Raw genomic sequence first — 18,968 nt, forward strand, 5'->3', positions numbered from 1 at the left:
AAACAGGGCTGGAATAGAACCCTCCTTCCTCAAGAAGCTTTTGTCACCCTGAATTACCTGCACAGTAGGGCTGAACATTCTAGTTTTGGATACCACTGCTGCTGCTTACATGATCATGCTCAAGGTACTTGATTTATCTGTAGCACAGTTTTATCAATTCTAAGTTGGAAATAATGATTCTTTTGCCTTATATGGTTGCTGTGAGGATTAAATTATTAGCTAATAGATGTAAAGGTCTTAGGACTGTGTTCAATAAATGCTAGCTATTATTACAGACTAAAGTCAGACTTCTTACGAGGGCCCAATCTGGTCTCAGATTATCTTCCCAATCTCATCTCTCACCAGCCCCTCCATACTGCTCTCCATTCCCACTGGGCTGGGCTACTTGTTATTCCGCTAACATCGTTTATGCTTTTCTACTTCCATGACCACTCATGCTGTCATCTACTAGCTGGTAACTTCTCTGAGCCTCTGTTAAATTGGGATAATAATGTGTATCCCAAAGGGCTGTCGTGAGTATAAATCTCAGGCTGTACAGGTGACAAGGTGCCTGTCCAGGCAGGAGCTAGGGCTGGGAGCTTCTGGTAAAAGACTTACCCACCTCTCCTCCTTTTACTTCTGCCACCATGAGCAATGTGAATTTGATCAAATGACTTTAACTCCTTTTTTTTTCATTTGGAAAACGTGGATGGTAACACCTCCACCTCATCACGCTGCAGTGAGATTTAAGAGAAGGACTGTGTGATAAAAAATGTCTTTCTCAATTATTGCTCAATAAATGGGTGATAACAGTGGGTAAGCACAAACTTTGCCCTCGTCCAGGCCTGAGAGCCACAGAGCTGCAGGCTCTACAGCTTGGAGCTGAGTCTTTCTTGCTGCCCCAACTGTCTCTTGCTTGTTTTCCTCATTGGAAGTATGGATGAGAAGGACAGAATGGGTGCAGGCCAGCCACCAGAAGACTGAGATTCTAGTTCCAGGTCCTTCACTAGCTGGCTGTGTGCTCTTAGGCAAGTCTACATAATCTCCGTTTCCTCATTTTGAACCGGCTTACTGTTTGGGAGGTCCATGACCCAGGGTGCTGTCCTGAGCCAGCTTGGATGTGATCTCAGAGACTTGACCCTGCTGTAGGGCTCAGCGGCACCACCTTCAGGTTAAGCCTTCCTGGAGTATAGCTCTTAGATCTGTGAACTAATGTTTAGTAGGTTTCTGCTCCTTTCAACCAAGAGTCCTGGCTGGGACATGCAGCCCTATGTCTTCAGGGTCTTGACCTTTGCTGAGTCTGAGGTTCCCCAGAGTCCTACCTGCACAGGCAGTGCCCCAGGTAATTAATTCCAACCACATGTGCTCCCCACGGAAAGTCATGGCTCACTTCCTGGTCACACTGACATTTCCCTGAAGCTGTGGCCTCTGCTTGGTGTAAAAGGCATCCTTCCCTCAATAACAGCTCAGTGCTGTCTTGGGGAGGAGTCTCTCTGAAAAGTAGTTTCTGCAGATTCTTGTCCAGGATGGGGGAGTTGTGGACTCTACTATGTGAGGATGCTGTACCAGACCAATGGGAAGGGAGGGCTGGGGTCTGCTGCATTGCCCTCTGGAGTTTTGACAGTGAAGGGCCAAGCAACTGCAAGCAACAGGCAGAGACAGGCCATCACTATTCAGATGAGCAGCTGGAAGGATCTGGCATGGCTTTGGCCTTGAAAAGAACCTGGAATTTTTAGGACTGAGGCATCCCAGGGGCTGGCAGATGGTGTCATAGGAGTATTCCAACACGGCTTCTTCAGGAAGCAGACCTATCCTGCATGGTTTGGGGGACATTCTTTTTCACCCCAAGAACAATGGGTGTACCACCAGGGGCTGCAAAATAGTTTTCTCTTTCTTTCTTCTGTGCCATTTTCCTTCCTAGGCATGCTGCAAACATTATACAATGTTATCTCCAAGATGCTGAGCCTTCTCCAGCCTGAAGAAACTGACTCAGAAATGCATTCTGCTTACTGGGAAATGATTTAATCCACAAACAGAACTCTATCTTGTTGAAGTCCTTCCTCGTGAAGCCCACAGCACTCTGTCTACCTGTTTATCTTCCTGACCATGTGAAGTGTGCCCCTGCCTAAGAGTTTGACATTAACTATTATTTTACTAAGAACAGAAGGAACGGGATCGTGACTAAGCCTTCTAAGGTGACTCAGAGCAGATGGACTCACCTGGAAAATGTTGGCGAAGTCTCTGAGATTGAAGATGTAGTGGAATTTGATCGCTGTGGGTAGGAATGTGGTGGCGATTTTCTGGTGGAAAGTGAGGGCCAGATTGATCAGCTGGGGGACAGATTTCTGCAGTGATGCTGGGAAGTTTCCGAGCTTCAGATGCTGAGTCAGGATGGTGCTGTAGATGGAGGACAGGGCCTCTGCTCCCGGGAAGGAGAGGACGAACACACTGAAGTGACGCTGCCCAAGGAAACAGAGGCATGTGGAGGAGGCCATGAGTTAGACAACCCCTATCACAGAATGAAAATCATCTTTTCTGGATTTGGGTAAAACAATGAAGAAATCTTATGGGGGCTTTGAATTCTACATTCTGGTCACATATCTCACACTAAACCCAAACTTAGGTTGGAGCTAAAATGACTGGGGGAATAGCGGGCTTTGGACCTTTGGTCAAAGATGTCAGGATGGTGTAGTAGGAAAAGAACTGAACTTGGACTCAGGGAATCTGAGTCCAAATTTGAAATTGATACTGAGTATCCATATCACCTTGAGAGAGTCATTTCATCTCTCTGAAGATTTTTCATTCTGAAGGATGAGTTGACTCAGGTGACCTCTATGACCCATTCCAGCTCTAAAAGCTTCATGACTCTGGGTCTAGCAGTTTTTCTGTCCCCTAGAAAAGCAAGTCAGCATCCCATATGACTTACCACTTTAAGAGGCTGGACAGGGGAAGGGCCCATTACTACTTATAATCCAGTGACACCAGCCCTGGTGAGGTAGTATTTAGGACCCAGGTACCACGGCACCCCCCATACCTGAAGCCGTGGGTTGATGGTGAAGCTGCCTGCAGTGGGGTTCATACAGGAAACATACTGTACATTTGTGATCTCCTTTAGGGACAGCTTGTTTCGATCATACCTGGAAGGGTCAGAAACCACAGGTGAGGGTTGTGTGAAGACCCAGGCAGGTGAGCGCCTTGTCAAGGCAAGGTTGGATGTGCCCTATCGTAGGAGGAAAATCAGGGGTGTGTGGCACCCGAGAAAGCAAAGGAAGCCAGTATTTCCAAAAAGATGGAAGAGTGCTGCAGACAGAACAGGAAAGACAGTGACCCAGCGGTGTCTGCTGGACTTCACAATACAGACCGTTAGAAGTTGAGCAAGAACAGTTGAGTGAAGTGAAGGAAATAGAAACCAAATAACGGTGGACTGAGGAGTGAGTGGGAGACGAGGAAGTAGAAACAGAGAAACTTGGTTACGTAGGGAGTGACAGAACAGTAATGATATTTTTAAACATAGCAGAAGAAATTTGTGCAAGTTTAAATATTGATGTGAAGGAGCCAATCTGGAGATGGGGGACTAGTTGATGAAGTGAGGATTTGAGGAGGTGGGAGAGAGTGGCATCAACACGCTGGTGGACGGTGAAGCCTTAGGGAAGATGTAACAGGAGGAGGGAGAAGAGGATGCACCGGGACGTAAATAAGTTGTACAGATGTGGAAGCAGGAAACAGAGACGGTGTCTGTGTTCTTGTGAGGAAAGGATCATCAGCTGAGGTGGGGTGGGAAGTCTGAGGAGAGAGGAGAAGGTATAAAATAGATGTTTCTGGGAGCGGAAATGTAAACATGCTAAGACAATACGGTAGAATTTCCAGGAAGTTTCTACTTCCCATTTAAGGTTTCTGACCATGAATCTAAAGTAAAACTAATTAGCCTGACTGACTTTTTCCAGGGTAGTTCAGCTGCTCAGATACGGGTGCAGAGACTGGGGATGGTTGTCCATGGCAGGCGTCCAGCAAAGACGTTAGGATTGAATGAAAGGCAACTCAAGTTACCATCGTAATTGTAATTCTTCCCTCTGAATTCCTTCCTTGTACTCCCCACTCTTTCTCAGCAGCTGATTCAGTCTGAGGTAGGTGAGCCAGAATTGTCTCAAGTCACCGACTTGCTTTTTTTTCTGGCAAGTTCAGACCTTTTGCCATTAAAACCTGTACTGTTGCAAGAGAAAATATCAGACCCTGTGAGTTGCTCTGAAGAGACACAGGCTGTTAAGACCTGCAGACACGTGTGTAGCATACAGTGTGTTATCCTTGAAGTCTATGCTCAGTGCCATGGGACCATGGGGTGGGGGGGAGTGGCTAATTCTGCTTAGGGGGCTGGGAGAAGGCAACTTTTTTTTTTGGTGAGGAAGATTAGCCCTGAGCTAACATCTGTTGCCAATCCTCCTCTTTTTGCTGAGGAAGATTGGCCCTGGACTAACATCCGTGCCAATCTTCCTCCACTTTATACGGGACACCGCCACAGCATGGCTTGATAAGCGGTGCGTGAGTGTGCGTGCAGGATCTGAACCTGTGAACCCCGCGCTGCCGTAGCAGAGCACGCAAACTTAACAGCTACACCACCAGGCCGCCCTGAGAAGGCAACATGTGAGACGAGCTCAGTACCTTCTCTGACCAAACTCCTCGTGTGGGTATTAACGCCCGGTCTGAAAGAGCACTGCAGGAAACAGAACCCCCTGAGGAATGCTGTTTGCCGTGGGGATTCTCATCTGGCACCAGAGCTAAGCCGTGGTCTGCAGTTCCCGCGGAACAGCACTTAGCCAGCAGCCCTGCCTCAGGCCTGCCCCGGCCGGCCCGGTCCCTCAGTGTGTGTGCTCTCACCAGTGGCCGTAGTCCAGATGCTGCCTGATGATGGTGTGGGGCTGCACGGTCCCGTAGGCGTCCACCTCAGGCATGTTCATGTCATCAATGAAGTAGATAAGCTTCTTGTTTCCCGGGGGGCCATAATTTCTGCCAGCCTTCTTTTCTAGAGGCTTCTCCAGGACAGCTGAGGAGAGAGCCAGTTAGTGAAGGAAGGAGGTTCCAACCTCGGATGCCAGGACTAAGCCAGTATAGATGTCAAGGACCAGCGCTGTGCAGCACGTGCGCGTGCAACGTGAGCAGCAGCTACTGTTAGACTCAGGTATTCTACGGGACCAGAAGGTGACGCTGGAAATTACTAGGCAGTAATGATGACAGTCTCGACCAGGCACAGAACATCTTCCTGTGTACACCGTGTTAGGTTTTTACAAGCAATTATGATCTCATTTAATGCTTATAACATTATTGCAAGATTAGTTTTATCATTCCATTTTACAGATGAGGGAACCGAGGCTCAAAAGACAGAAGCAACTTTTCTAGGGTAGAGCCAGGATACAAACCCAAAGCAGTTAAACCTCAAAGCCCATGCTCCTTCCGTCATCCTTGTGGTCCCCAGTTTTCTTTGTTTATAGACTAGAAAGAGAAGATACCATCACAGTCCCAAGGCCTGGTACTCTATCCCCAAGGAAATCTACAAATAACCAGACCCTGGGGAGACCTGCCCTTTCTACCTTGGACAGCAGAGGTGCATGAAGGCTGTGGGTCCCATCCTGGGGCTGAGTAAAGGCCACTTCCACCCCTGGGCTATAAGAGAAGAATTATTGGATATTTTGTCAACAGTGTTCTCAGAGAGATCATCTCCTGGAGTTTTCCCTGAGGGAGAGTAGAAACAACAGCCTCAGAGAATTTCCCAGAAGTTTCCAGTATCATGAACAGCTCCCCCTCTGCCTTCAGGTCTTCAGCCCCTATCAGAGCATCTCAGTGCCTTTCTGGAGACTAAATTCAGACTCTCTTCTGGAGCTGTTTCTTCAATTATCCAGGCAGAGGGAAGGAATCAAACAGCCCCGTTTCCAGCCTGACAGGACTTGTTTAGAACAAACTTAAGTAATAGAGTGAAGATATATGTATTTTTTTTCAATAAAGCAATTAAATATTTATGTATTACAAGAACCAACACTTCTTACTACAGCTGGAAGCTCTAAGAACCATCTGATTCCTTCCCTTGAAAAACAAGTTTGTAAACAAGGAGAAAGTGTCAATAGACATATAAAGGTGACAGATAGAAAGACAAGTTCCCTCAAGAAGCTTGAATATTCTAATTTTCTGGTCCTGAGTTAAATTAAGTGTTTCAAATATGAATTAAATTTAAATTTAATTAGCATCCAATTAACATACACTATCAACCAATTAATCATCCAACACCTTCTTCCCCCCTACAGATATAACAACTATATACGAGATCTGTCAAATTGAAATATAATTAATGGGCCACCAAGGACATGTTTTTGAGAACAGTCCTTCTAGTAGGAAATTCTCTCCTTAGGAAGACTTGTGTCTCCTCCTCCCAAAGTAGTGATATTCTAATCAAGCCCTGGAATTAAGCAGACCCTATAATTTGGGTTGATTAAGCTCTTTATGCTTCTAAAGGATTGTTGAGGAGAAAAGCATGTCAGTTAGCAAGAAGTGGCCTTGGAATGTACCAGATTATCTCAAAAGGATGATGTTAAGTACTCCAGAGACAGAGGACTCCCCTGGGAAAGGCACACACATTTTTGATCCCTTCTTGGCCAAGTTCTGCTCGGAGTCACACCCAAGATGGAATGGTAGTACGTTATTCTGTTTCCAGCCAGAACTGGAGGAGCATAAGTGGGTTCAAGTTTCAGCAAACATGTTGATATTTAAGGCACTAAACACATGAGACATATAAAGAAATGGGACCTTCCCACCACATTTCTGGGTGTGACATTGTCTAAACAAGTCCTGGGAGTCAAGCCCACGCCCAGGCCTGTAGTTCTTCCGCACCATCTCACTGAATTTCTCCATATAGAATGGCTTGGCATTCAGCTTGTGGCTGCGTGGAGCAGCGCTGGCTGCCCTCTATGTTTTTATTCACACCACTCCTCCTGCACTGTTCCACCACCATCATACGTTTGAAGAGCAATTTCATTTTCAAAGCGGGTTCCCATTTGTTATCTCATTTCACTGTCTCCACTGCTCCCATCCTGTCTGTCAGCTCTCACCTGGTAACTACGAAATCGTCCCAAATGGTCTTCCTGCTTTCACCCTAGATCCCTTCCCTATATTCTCAAAACAGCAGACAAAGGTATCCTTGTAAGATATAAATCAGATTGTGCCAGGCCCTTGCTTAAAACCCTCCAGCGGCATCCCATCTAACTTGGGACGAAAGCCAGTCTGGTTACCTCTGCACAACTTGCATCTCGGTTTTTCTCTCCTGCTGCTCCCTTCTTCACTCCCTGTGCTCCAGCCATCCTGCTTCTGACACACTAGTCACTTGCTGCCTCAGGGCCTTTGCTCTGGCTGTTTCCTCTGCCTGGAATCCTTTTCTCCTACATGTCAGCATAGTTTGCTCCCTCACGCCCATCAGGCATTTATTTACTCAAATGCCATTTTCTCAGTAAGCCCTTCCCTGGAACTCTCTCCAAAATTAAAATCCCCACCTCCTATTCCTTGTCCCCACTTCATTTTTCTCCATAGCACTTATTACCAGGTAAAACCTATATATTTTACTTATTTATTTTTTCACCCCCTCCACACTATGAACTCCATGAGGCCAGGAATCTTTCTCTGTTTTTCTCATTGTCATAACCCCAACACCCAGAACATTATCTAGCACAAAGTAGGGTGCTCAAAAAACATTTATTAAATTAAGGAATGAATGTATGAATTTTATTATTATAACAAACTCCAGGAATAGGCAAAGAAAGACTCATTAACTCCATTTTGTAACTAAGGAAATCGAGGTGACGGCAGGGTAAAGGCCCTGTTGGAACAAGAATCCAGGTCTGTAGATACTGATTCCAACGTTTCTTTCACATCCCTTGTAAGCCCTCGCATCCCAGCCCCTCTCTAGGGTTGCCCCTGACCATTCCTGTCCCATTGGCTCCTCCAGTCTCTGAACTCGAGCAGCGCATTCACTGGTCCATGGCAGCCCCTCTCTAGGGTTGCCCCTGACCATTCCTGTCCCATTGGCTCCTCCAGTCTCTGAACTCGAGCAGCGCATTCACTGGTCCATGGAGCGTTACTAGGAACCCGCTCTGTACGGAGGACTCGGCATGCATTATGTCATCGATCCCTCAGAGCAGCCCTATCACGTGATGTCATCACCTTAAAAAAATCTTTTAACAAATGAGAAAACTGAGGCTTAGAGAAATTAAGGGACTTTATCCAAGGTCATACAGCTACGGAGGGCAAAGCCCGGATTCTAACCCGGGTTACCTCATGTAACCACGACCGCAAACCACTTCTGAAACATTACTAAAACACGGCTTCTGCCCTTGAGAAAACCCCAGTTTAGTTAACTCATTGCCTGACCATATTTTTGACAGAGGTCATTAGTAATCCACCATGTCTTACCTTGCACTGACATGATTTGTGTACCTGTGCTAGAACTATTCTCCTTCCATATTATCTAATTTTTCGCGTGTTAAGATGTTTCAGTTATATCGTAAGGGCTTTGCATTTATTCTTTCAAAAACTAACATGCTTTGCATGATTATAAAAATAATACATATTCATTACATAAAGATTAAAAAGCATAGAAAATAATAATGATGAAATGAAAATTGCTCATAATTCTATGACCTAGCAGTAAGCACTACTTTCAATATTTAGGTGTATTTCATCCTAGTCTATTTGCTCTGTTAGATTTTTCCTTTACAAAATCAGAATTATACTGCATATTCTGCTTATATATGTTTTTCTATTTCACATATTGTAAACATCTTTATATGATAATACATATCCTCCTAAAACATGATTTTAATTGCTGCATTGGGTTCCATAATTTAGAGGTCCCCAAATTTCTGGAATGGTTTCTCTATTGTCTGAAACATGTGTTGTTTTCAGTTTTCTTATACTTTGAAACTCTCTTCCCCAATGCCAACCAGAGTGTCTTGCTCACCAGATGATAAATCTTTGATGATTTAATTTTGTGTCATCTCCTTTTTGGAAGACATTAAGGCAAGTGGACGAGCACTGTCTCTCTGTAATAATGTGAGCTTGATGATCTTTTGAGGTTGAGAGTTTGATCAGCTCTTTTAAAGGTCCTGTTCAACCTTAAACTTTTAATGAACAGGTTACAGAGATTAGTTTTACACAAATACTCAGACACCTGAGCTTCTATCTAATTAGTGTAATTAAGCACTCAAATATTTGTTGACCTAATAATTCAAATCACAGTTGGATGGTAAGAGAATTCAGAATTGTCAAGAGCGTCATTTTGGGCCCACTCTCTTTACACTGCAAACATAAGCCCATCGATGCCTTGGCCAAGTTCTTTGCTTCTACTTTTCTCTTTCTAAACTATTCTGTCTATGGGTCATCACAAATTCTTTTATTTCTAAAAATTACTTATATTTTCAAAAAAGAATGAGAAGAGGCTTAAGGTATTTGAATAGACATAAAACGGACCAATTAAAAAAGGTTCCCAAACAATACAGGAGAAACTTATTTGTACCAATAATCTAGGACAACATAGTTACTATAACCAAATAAAAATGTATCTCACATTGTTCTTTATGAACCACCTACTTAAAAGATCAGAACTAAACCTGTGTTTAATTACAGTAGCTGTTTTATCCTGAGTTACTGGTACAAATCCATCTCTACATATGTATGAAAAAAGTTTTCCAGCCACTAAATTCTAAAAGGTATATCATGGATACTTACAAAGGTATATCAGGCTACAAAATGAGCATGGTCTTCAACTGAGATTTTGCAGAAGATAAATAAATAACTTAAAATTACCTTGTGTCATCCTAACCCTCAACCATACCCAAGGGTGGATCACTAAATTGTAGCTCAGTGAAGAGAATGAAAGCGATGCAACTGGGTGTGTGAGGTTTAGAGAAGCTGGAGGAATGGAGAATGAGCACAGATCCCTGTCTCTCTCAACTTGAGACGTCGGGGTTATTAATCTGCGTGTGGTGCAGCTGCTGGAGAGTAGTCAATTGAAAGTTGAGTGTTTCAATGACCAACCAAAGGGACTGTTTCATTTACTATCAAAAGGAAAGCTATTCATATGCTCTAGATATCAGATGAACAGAAGCAATGTTGGCATACTTTGATGGAAATTAAGATGCATGACTTACAGTCTTATCAAAGTGGAAGGCCACTATGGCTTGACGAAATAGGACAGCTTGGCTATTAACTCATTGTGTGACTTTGAGGAAAGTCACTTAACACCTCGAAGCCCATTTTCTCATCTTGTGAAAAGAGCGAGTATCATCAGATCTGTGATGGAAACCACTTCCAACCTCCTTCTCTTTAGTCATTTTCCAGTTGGGGTGGCCGTGTGACACTGTTCTGAACAGTAAGACACAGACATAAGTCTGTGGAGTTCCTGGAGAGCTATCATTTCCTGACATGGGCACTAACTCACCCCTTTATCTTTTTTTCCATTTGGAATGCAGACATGATGGCTGGAGCAGCAGCCATTCTGCCACTCTAAGGGAGCAGTTAAAGGAACAAAGGTATAGCATTGATATCCTTGAGCCGTTGATTTAGCAACTGCCTACCTCAAGACTTCTCGTTGCATGGAAAAAAAAATCTCTGTTTATGTCACTATCATCAGATTTTCTTCTTCTTGCCGTCAAAAGCATTACTGATACAGTGTCTCATTGGGTGGGGAGGAGTAAATGAACTATAGCACAAAGTTTGGCACATTATAAACACTAAGTAAAGCATGTGTTGTCTACACTAGCGAGCAATGTGAACAACCCCATTTGTATTTAAATGAGTTTCGAATCTGTGTTTAGGAAAGTACTCAATGGAGACCCCAGAGCTGGATGTAACGGAAGAGAGGAGAGATGCAGGGTTATCAAGCAGCTGCCTCCTCTATAAAACAACATCTGATTTTGAGAAAAATGGCATTCAGTGGACTAGCAGGATGAGTGAGCTGCAAAATATCCCCCTGGAGACCTTGATGAATTGACCCCCTGGGCGGAGTTATTGCCCATTTGAAAGTCGGAACATTTCTTCCAAAAATATTATTTTTGTTTTAGCTTAGTTTACGTTAAACTCCTTTTTCAAGCAAAAGGGGTTCGCTTGTGTTCCTTTTGCTTTGGCAGTTGGGGCTTAGAAATTACTGTATAATATTTATAAATTCTTAAATTTGAGCAGGATTTTAATATTATTATAAGCACAGCTTCCATTTACTAAGCACTTGTATGCTAGGAATCATTCTGAATGTTTTACCTATTTTATTTTGCTATTCAGAAATGAAAAGAATGAACTATTGATACACTCAACAACATTGATAAATCTCAAAATCTGGCTGAGTGAAAGAAGCCAGACAAAGAAGAGGGTATACTGTATGATTCCATTATATAAAATTCTAGAAAATGCAAACTAGCCTGATGTGAGAGAAATAGATCAGTGGTTGCCTAGGCACAGGGCAGGATTGGGAGGGATAGGGAAGGGTGGGAGGGATTACCAAGGGATATGAGGGACTTTTGGAGGTGATATGTTCATTATTTCAATTATAGTGATGGCTTCATGAATGGGTAAATATTTCAAAACTTATCAAATTATATACTTTAATATGTACCATGTAATGTATGTCAATTATAACTCAAAAATGCTTTTTTTTAAAGGGATAATGTTAAAAATTATGCTGCTTTTTAGTAGGAAAATGGATAAATGAGGTATGATTTAGTCATACAATGGAATTCTATGCAGCAGTGAAAACCAGTGAAATAGATCTGCATGTATCAAAACAGCCAATGATTAAAAAAGTAAGTTGCCAAAGAAAGTTACAGTATGATATACATTTAAAACTTAAATACACACAATAACATTGTATATTTTTATGCGTACATATATGTATTAAAAGTGTGCATTTGGAAAGATAGACACAAACTTTAGTAGTCAGGTTAGTGAGGGGCAAGGAGGAGGAAGGGATGGGGGTGGTATGTTGACTGTACTTATAATGCCAAGATCTACAGCAAAATGACAAAATGTTAACATCTGTGAAATCTAGGTGGTGGGTACATGGGCATCTGTTATATTATTTTCTGTACTTTTCTGCATGCTTGAAATATTTCATAATTTAAAAAAAAGTTTAAGTAATTCTCCATTCCACTCTTAGCAGCCAATTCCCCTTGCCAGGGGCAACTGTTGTTATCAGTTTTTTTTTTGTGTCCTTCTGAAGATATTCTAACTACATATAAGCGTAGATGTGTGAGTGTATGTATATGTAAATTTTTATATATGCCTTTTTTAGAAAGACACAATTTAGAACACACTGTATACACGGTTCTGTATCTTGCTTTTCTCACTCAACAAAGCTTTGGAAATAGTTCCAACTCAATTCACACAAAATTCCCTCATTCTTTGTGATAATGCTTAGCATTCCATCATATGTATAATTAGGCTATTTCCCACCTTTTGACAGTATAGACACATTATAAGCACACATTTTGCACATCTGTCTGGGTGTACTACCTGCCCTTTAAAGCAGACTACACCACATTGCATGCAATCTTTCTTAATTGCATGGGGTCTTAAGCACAAACAGCACTGAAAATGCTGGGCTGCAGAAACGGTGATGGGCTCATGAGCTGGGTAGGACAGTGGATGTCAGAGTAGCTACCCTTTGAGCTCCTGTATTCCTTTTTTAAGTTTTCTATCTTGTCTTGGATACCGGGTTTCTGGCTCCCTCTTTCTAATTGTTGGTAGCACCCTTTCTCCTGCCATTTTCTTGCTTCTAAAATGTTTTAGGCTAAGATCCAAACAATCAAAGTGTTTGGACTGTGACTAAAGTAGGAGGCAGGAGGTTCCAGGTAAGAGAGTCCAGCATCTTGCAGAGTCAAGGGTGTGAGCTTTGCTGCATGGACTTTGTTACATGTTTGCCGGCCGCTCTGGGCCTTTGGGTTACTCCCCAGTTCCTAGTTGATTCTGGATGGGCGAGTTTATAGGACAGCTGCTTCATCCATTATCTAGTGCGAGAGGAGGGAGGGACCCAGAGGCTACTGGGGAGTTAACAGGAGGAGCGAGTGTTGTGTTTTGGTGCATGTCCAGCTGCAGTGAGGAGCCGGCGTTCGTCCTGGCTCTAGTTCACAGCGTCCTGTGACTGTCTGAATAATGCTCTGTGTTCCCACAGGAGGGAAGGAGAAGGTCCTCCAGGTGAGGGACGCAGAGTAAGAGCGAGAGGTCTGGGCAGCAGTGTGAGAAGCTCATCTCCTTTTCCTCGGCTATGAATTTGTACTCTCCATTGAAAATATTGTTTACGTTATAAAATCATTATCATAGGATTCTAGAAAAGAACTCCTCTAGAATACTCGAATAGTAATGATAATAGTAATAATATCAAATATCTATTGCAGTTTCCAAAGTATTTTCTTACCAGGGAGGCAGTATAGTCTAGTGGTTAAGAGCACAGGCTCTGAAGTCAGACTGTCTGGGTTCAAACCCTGGCTCCACCACTTCCCGTGTGGCTTAGAGGAGCTTCTTTAACACCTCTGTGCCTTGGTTTTCTCATCTATAATATGGAGATGATACCAGTACTCACCTCCCAGGGCTGTACAAGATTAAAGGATTAAAAAGTGTGTAAAAGTCTAATCTCAGGTTAGACACATACTTGGTGAATGTTTCATAAATGTCAGTTATTATTATTATTATTAATATTATTATTGTAGTTGTAAGAATGGGAGTAAATGGGCAGAGCTGGAATTGGATCAGTCATTGGACTCAAGGCTTGTAAATAAGTGTAGAGGTATATCTTTCCATGGACAAGAAAGAGAAGCTATGTTAGGCATACCCAACAGAGTTAACATGGGAACCAGCCAGCACAGGAAGTCTGCTTACAACCACTGCTGGTGCTAATGTGACGGTGGCAGGCCACGATGGAAGCTTAGGACATCGTGTGGCATGACGGTGGCTGAGGTCTCGTGGAACAAAGATGAAGCCAGCAGTTTACTGGAGCTGCCTCTTGAGAGCTGACAGTTAAAACTGACAAAGTTTTGCAAGCTGGTTGATAAACACAGCCATTACTTAAAAAGTAAATTAGATAAACTTACAATTAAGTAAATTGTATTAAAAACAAAGGTAATAAATAGTCAAAACTCATCGTATCCAAATTATTCTACTACATTTCCCCATCATCTATACTCAGGAGGTTATTGTCATCTATTGCATCCAGAAAGTGGAAATACTATTAATGGTGGGCTACTGTGCAGCTCTTCCCAACTCCATGTTCACCAACATTGCCTCGGTAGCTTGAAATTGGTCATATGGGAGTATTTACACTACAGATATTGGCAAACATACAGACCAGGGCTTGCTTGTTTTATTGATTGTGTAGACTTAAGAAAATACTGGAGAAAAATGTTAATAATGCAGATTAAACTTAAAAGTGTATCAGGCCTGTAACTGTTTACATTGTGAAGAGCACAAAAAATTGATGTCTCCTTTCAGTATTCAAATAGAAGATGCTCACATCACGGACGAACTAGTGAAGTCCTGACATAAGTCTTCATCATTTCACTTGGTCTTACCTGTTAACATTCATGTGGGAACTACAGTCAGTTGCTGGATTGGGACCCACGGTGTGAAACATTTACCAGCCCAGCAGGGGATGAAGCCCAGAGGCTAAATCAACAGAGGTGGAGAAGTCTCTGTCACTGAGGGGGAGAGGGGGGACAGCGTGGACTTCCATCAACAAGCTTCAGGTGCTTAACTGCTACGTGAGGTAGAGATCAGAGACAGTGCTGCTCCCCACTAGCATGCAGAGCTGGCTGGACCCTCATCCTGAAAGAGCTGCCAAAATGGTGCAGAAAGAAGGTAGGAAGTGAGCTGTTCTCATACACGAGATTGGGGAAAGTAGAGCACTGATAACACCCCGCTGGTTGACTCTGGGATTCACAGGGGGCAGGGGCCACAGAAGCACCAGAGAAGTAAAAATGGTTCAGTCTGTGCAAGTGGTGGTCAGAGTGAAGCCCGTTTTGCAAGTCTGCTGGCCTAAGGCCAGGATGATGTAGTCGGAGAGGAAAAGTACCAGGTTCACTTTCCGTGTTATAAGCTCTGGCTTATAACTCACAAATCTGCAGACAGCTCGTATGTTGAATTCCTCACTCTCAGTGGATTTTGCATTCCAGGGCTGGGGATGCACTGTGGTCTCACACGGAAAAGCCTGGGCCAAGTTACAGAGCGTGGGCAAGGCTGTGACAGCATGAGACCTAAGGCTGGATCTCCCCAGCTCTGCCACGCCCGCTTCTTGTTGGGAGGCGGGCTTGGCCTCTTCCTCAAAAGGAAGCTATACGTAGGGTTAACGTGTTGAGTGTTTCTATAAAAACGGGGACTCTACTCTAAGTGAGGGTCAAGGAAGAGGGGAAATGTCTTCTGCAATGAGCCTCTGACCCTGAAGCCATACCCTGGAGGGCCCATGGCCACCCGGGAGCCCGGTGCATAAACCCCAGTGAAAAGCACACTGACGTGGTCAGAGGCTGGATGTGCCATGCCAGCCTTGCCACTAAGTGGAGACCTTGGGCAATCATGTACTTTCACCTGAGCCTCAGTTTCCCCATCTATAAGATATCTATAAGAATGAAACGATCTCTAGAGACACATCTGGTGCCAAAAGTCTACAAGACCCTGCAGATCTCTCAGTCAGTTCTCGGCTTTCTCTGTCATCAAGGTGCTGACCTGCTTTGTGTTGAACTCCCAGCCCTGGAGGAATCTGCAGGCCAGGGAGGAAGGTGGGGAGAGAGGATGGGAGAAGGGGACAGTGCCAAGGGTGCTGGAGAAATGGGACAGAGGCGCTGTGGGAGAGAGAGGAGGGGAGAGGTGAGAAGGGGAGTGAGAGGAAACACACAGTGCTGGGTGTGCTGGGTGTCACCCCTGCTCCAGCTCTGCCTCAGTGACATGGCCGCTCAGACGCCCCACCCTCTCCCCCATGCCCTCTGGGGCCCTACCCTGCAGCATCGCCGACGTGGTGTAGTAGTTGAAGGGCACGCTTTTCACCAGGTATTCCTCGGCCTCGAGGCTGGCCAGCTTAGCTCCCACGAGCACCGACTTGCCGACGCCGGCGGTCCCCACCAACATGACGGGCCGCCGCCGCTCCATAAGCCGCTCCATGAAGTAGCACACCCGGATCGTCTCACTCGTGTGCACTAAACAGGCCTGGAACGGGAACACGAGGAGCGTGCCTGATGCCCATGGGAGAAACAGATGCACTGCAAAATGTTCCGGAGCATTTCAGAAGAGGGAATTCTGCTGTCAGGGTGGAGCTAGCTCACCACCTTGGGCAGGAGTGTCTTCCCCAATATCCACGGTAAGACCATCCTATAAACGCATTTACTGGGTAGAGAGCATCCCCTCCCTCCTCTACCAGCTCTGTCTGCGTCCCTACGGCCTCTCTAACTCTACAGTCTCTGTGTACTTTAGAACCTTCTGCTCCTGCCATCTCTGCCCCCACCCCTTTCCCCAGGATGTCAGTGGGGCCTGGTAATTAAGTTATCTAGACTTTGGGGGATCTTGTGACTTCATGGCACCCGTAAATTCCTCTGAAAAGGTGAGTAGCTGGTGATGACTCGTTCTTAGCAAGGTCTAAACACTTGGAGACCAACAAGAGGCTTCAACTAGAGCTGCTGCATATCCTTGGGGCAACTACACTTCCTTGGTCCCTCAGTCACACTCACCTGCAAAGGCATCTCAGGGTCAAATTCAAACTGGGGGATGAGCTTGGACCACGGCTCGAATTTCTTGGTCTCTGGGTCTATGTAATAGTCAAAGATGGTTCCCTGGGGAGGAAACTTGACTGTCTTGAACTCGGTCAGCCACCATTTGCTGAATTCTGCCCGGTAGTCCACAAGCTGCCAAAACAAAGCAGGTCAGGGGCAAGGCTCTGCAGAGCTTGAGAAGCCTGGACAGGCTGCTCTGGCTTCAGGCGGAAGGTCAGGAGGCACCACAAAGTGTTCCTGCTTGTGCAAACTTGCCCAGTGGACCACTCCTCCAGGAAGGAAGCTAGTTCCCTGAGGATCAACCCCGAACAAGACCCAGCTACCCAAGGGCCTCCCTTGAGCACGTACGAGCACCCCTGCTTGACCACGCGGCTGAGCCTCTCTGGCATTGGCGCATCTCAGAGCCATTGAGGGGAGGAGGGTGGAGGGAGGGAGGTGTAAGAACGTGGAGGATAGTGGGAGCCTGCAACCACAAGATGGGCAAGTGTGGCCGCAAACTCCTGAGGAGACAGATCAGCCCCTATCCTCCTGGACTCCTGGGACTCTGAGCCATGTCCAGGATGGCAGTCAGGGATGGAATGAATAAAATGGCGACTGTTGACACCTAGGGTCATAGTGTGGTTGAGTGAGAAGAGCCTCAGGAGGGGAGTCAGGCACATAACCACAATCAAATAATTTCTTTCTGTGGTTTAGTTTCCTCATCTATAAAAGGAGGATTCCAGAAAAGAACATTTCTAAGGTTCCTCCAAGAACTAAAATTCTAAAATCTAGGAGCAGCAGAGACAAAGCTATTGTGGTCTTTCTGACAGAAGAAGTAGGTAGACACATATAATTTACATGCGTACATATTAGATCATGAGCCCTGAAGGATAGGGCTGTACACCCGGTGTACTCAAACTATCTTATTGTGTCCAAGCTGAACTCACGTGTGCACGTGTGCACACACTCACACACACAGCCCTGTGGGGGAGCAAACCCACTCTTGGAACACACAAACCTAGGAAAAATCCTAAAAAGGAAAGAGGCCCACACTGGGCATTTTAGGAATGTTCCTGGAGGGCAGGACAAAGATGGAGCTCAAAGGAAGGACAAGCCAGGGAGCCAGGCACATGGCAAGGAGTCTGGACTTGGAAGAAATGGCACTCTTCATTTTGCTGTCCACTAGGTAAGTAGGATTGAATTCTTTTGCCTTAAAATGAGAACGGAAATAGGCCCTAAGGTAAGGACAGATTTGTTTGCTGTTCTTCTTCTAATCTGAATTCAGATTAAGGGGACACTGTCATCTCAATACTGTTCTGTGCAATCAGACGCCTTAGAAAAAATTTCAATTTTTAACTCATGAATAAATTCTTGAAGACCTTTACCTTCCTATGAAAACCAGATTTTAGGTTAAGATGGAAAATCCGAGACAAGGGCCACCTTTAGAAAGAAGGAGGTTGGTGGATCTTCTTTCCTCACTCCCAGTTCCACCTTGAGCTACCCGATCAGTTTCTCAGCCAAGACATTAGCTGGGCTTCCATCACTGTCTCGCCCTCCTATAGTCTGGAGCTTGACCTCTCTTCTACTACAATTGAATACTATAAAGACAAGGTCATCTCTGCTGATTCATCCAACGGCCCTTTCTCAGTTCAGCTCTTTGGGTGTCTGTTTAGCAACGACCTTCATGAAGAGGCTCCTTCTGAAATCCCCGTCTCTTTTGGATTCCCACAACTCTCTGGTCCCCTTCCTGCCCTTTGAACTTGACGACACTAAGGTTGTACTGGCATACTGCAGTAGAGTTTGGAAACCAAGATCACCTTATTTGATCTTCACAGAGCTCTAAGTTATCCTGGCTACTGAAAATTATCTCTATTTTATATATGAAAGGACAATAGCTTAAAAGGTTCTACCTCTAGAAGCATACGGCAGAATTGGGAGTTGAACGCAGGTTTTTAGTCTCCCAATCCAGTGCTCCCTGAGAGATCATTTCCTGCTATTGCTACAAATTATTTAGGCAGGCCCCCTACCCCCACTTTTAATTATTGGGACTTCAACTCAAGCACAGGCTGTAGTTTGCGCCTCTGCTTTGCTTTACTGACAGCTTTTTAAATGGAAACACCATGCGTGTTCCTGATGTGAGTATTTTGGCCAACTTTCTCTCTTTCAATGTAGAGCATTATTTTGGTGTTGGGCTTGAATGCAGGCTGTGTGGGGGTCTTGGACGTTCCCTGCTGCTAACAG

The 18,968-nt window shown here is 44.6% G+C and overlaps 1 protein-coding gene across 1 annotated transcript in view; it reads right to left on the reverse strand.

The window, feature by feature from the left end:
- DNAH9 (dynein axonemal heavy chain 9) overlaps nucleotides 1–18,968 on the reverse strand; it is a 305,906-nt gene that overhangs the window by 144,195 nt on the left and 142,743 nt on the right. The window contains exons 37-41 of the mRNA XM_058559699.1: nucleotides 16,707–16,880; nucleotides 15,981–16,188; nucleotides 4,852–5,017; nucleotides 3,014–3,116; nucleotides 2,199–2,438 (exon numbers count right to left, since the gene is read on the reverse strand). Coding sequence (XP_058415682.1) covers nucleotides 2,199–2,438; nucleotides 3,014–3,116; nucleotides 4,852–5,017; nucleotides 15,981–16,188; nucleotides 16,707–16,880 — 891 coding nt within the window. The remainder of the gene's footprint in view (nucleotides 1–2,198; nucleotides 2,439–3,013; nucleotides 3,117–4,851; nucleotides 5,018–15,980; nucleotides 16,189–16,706; nucleotides 16,881–18,968) is intronic.

Source organism: Diceros bicornis, chromosome 18 (genome assembly GCF_020826845.1).
Source record: "Diceros bicornis minor isolate mBicDic1 chromosome 18, mDicBic1.mat.cur, whole genome shotgun sequence".
In the NCBI taxonomy this organism is placed as follows: domain Eukaryota; kingdom Metazoa; phylum Chordata; class Mammalia; order Perissodactyla; family Rhinocerotidae; genus Diceros; species Diceros bicornis.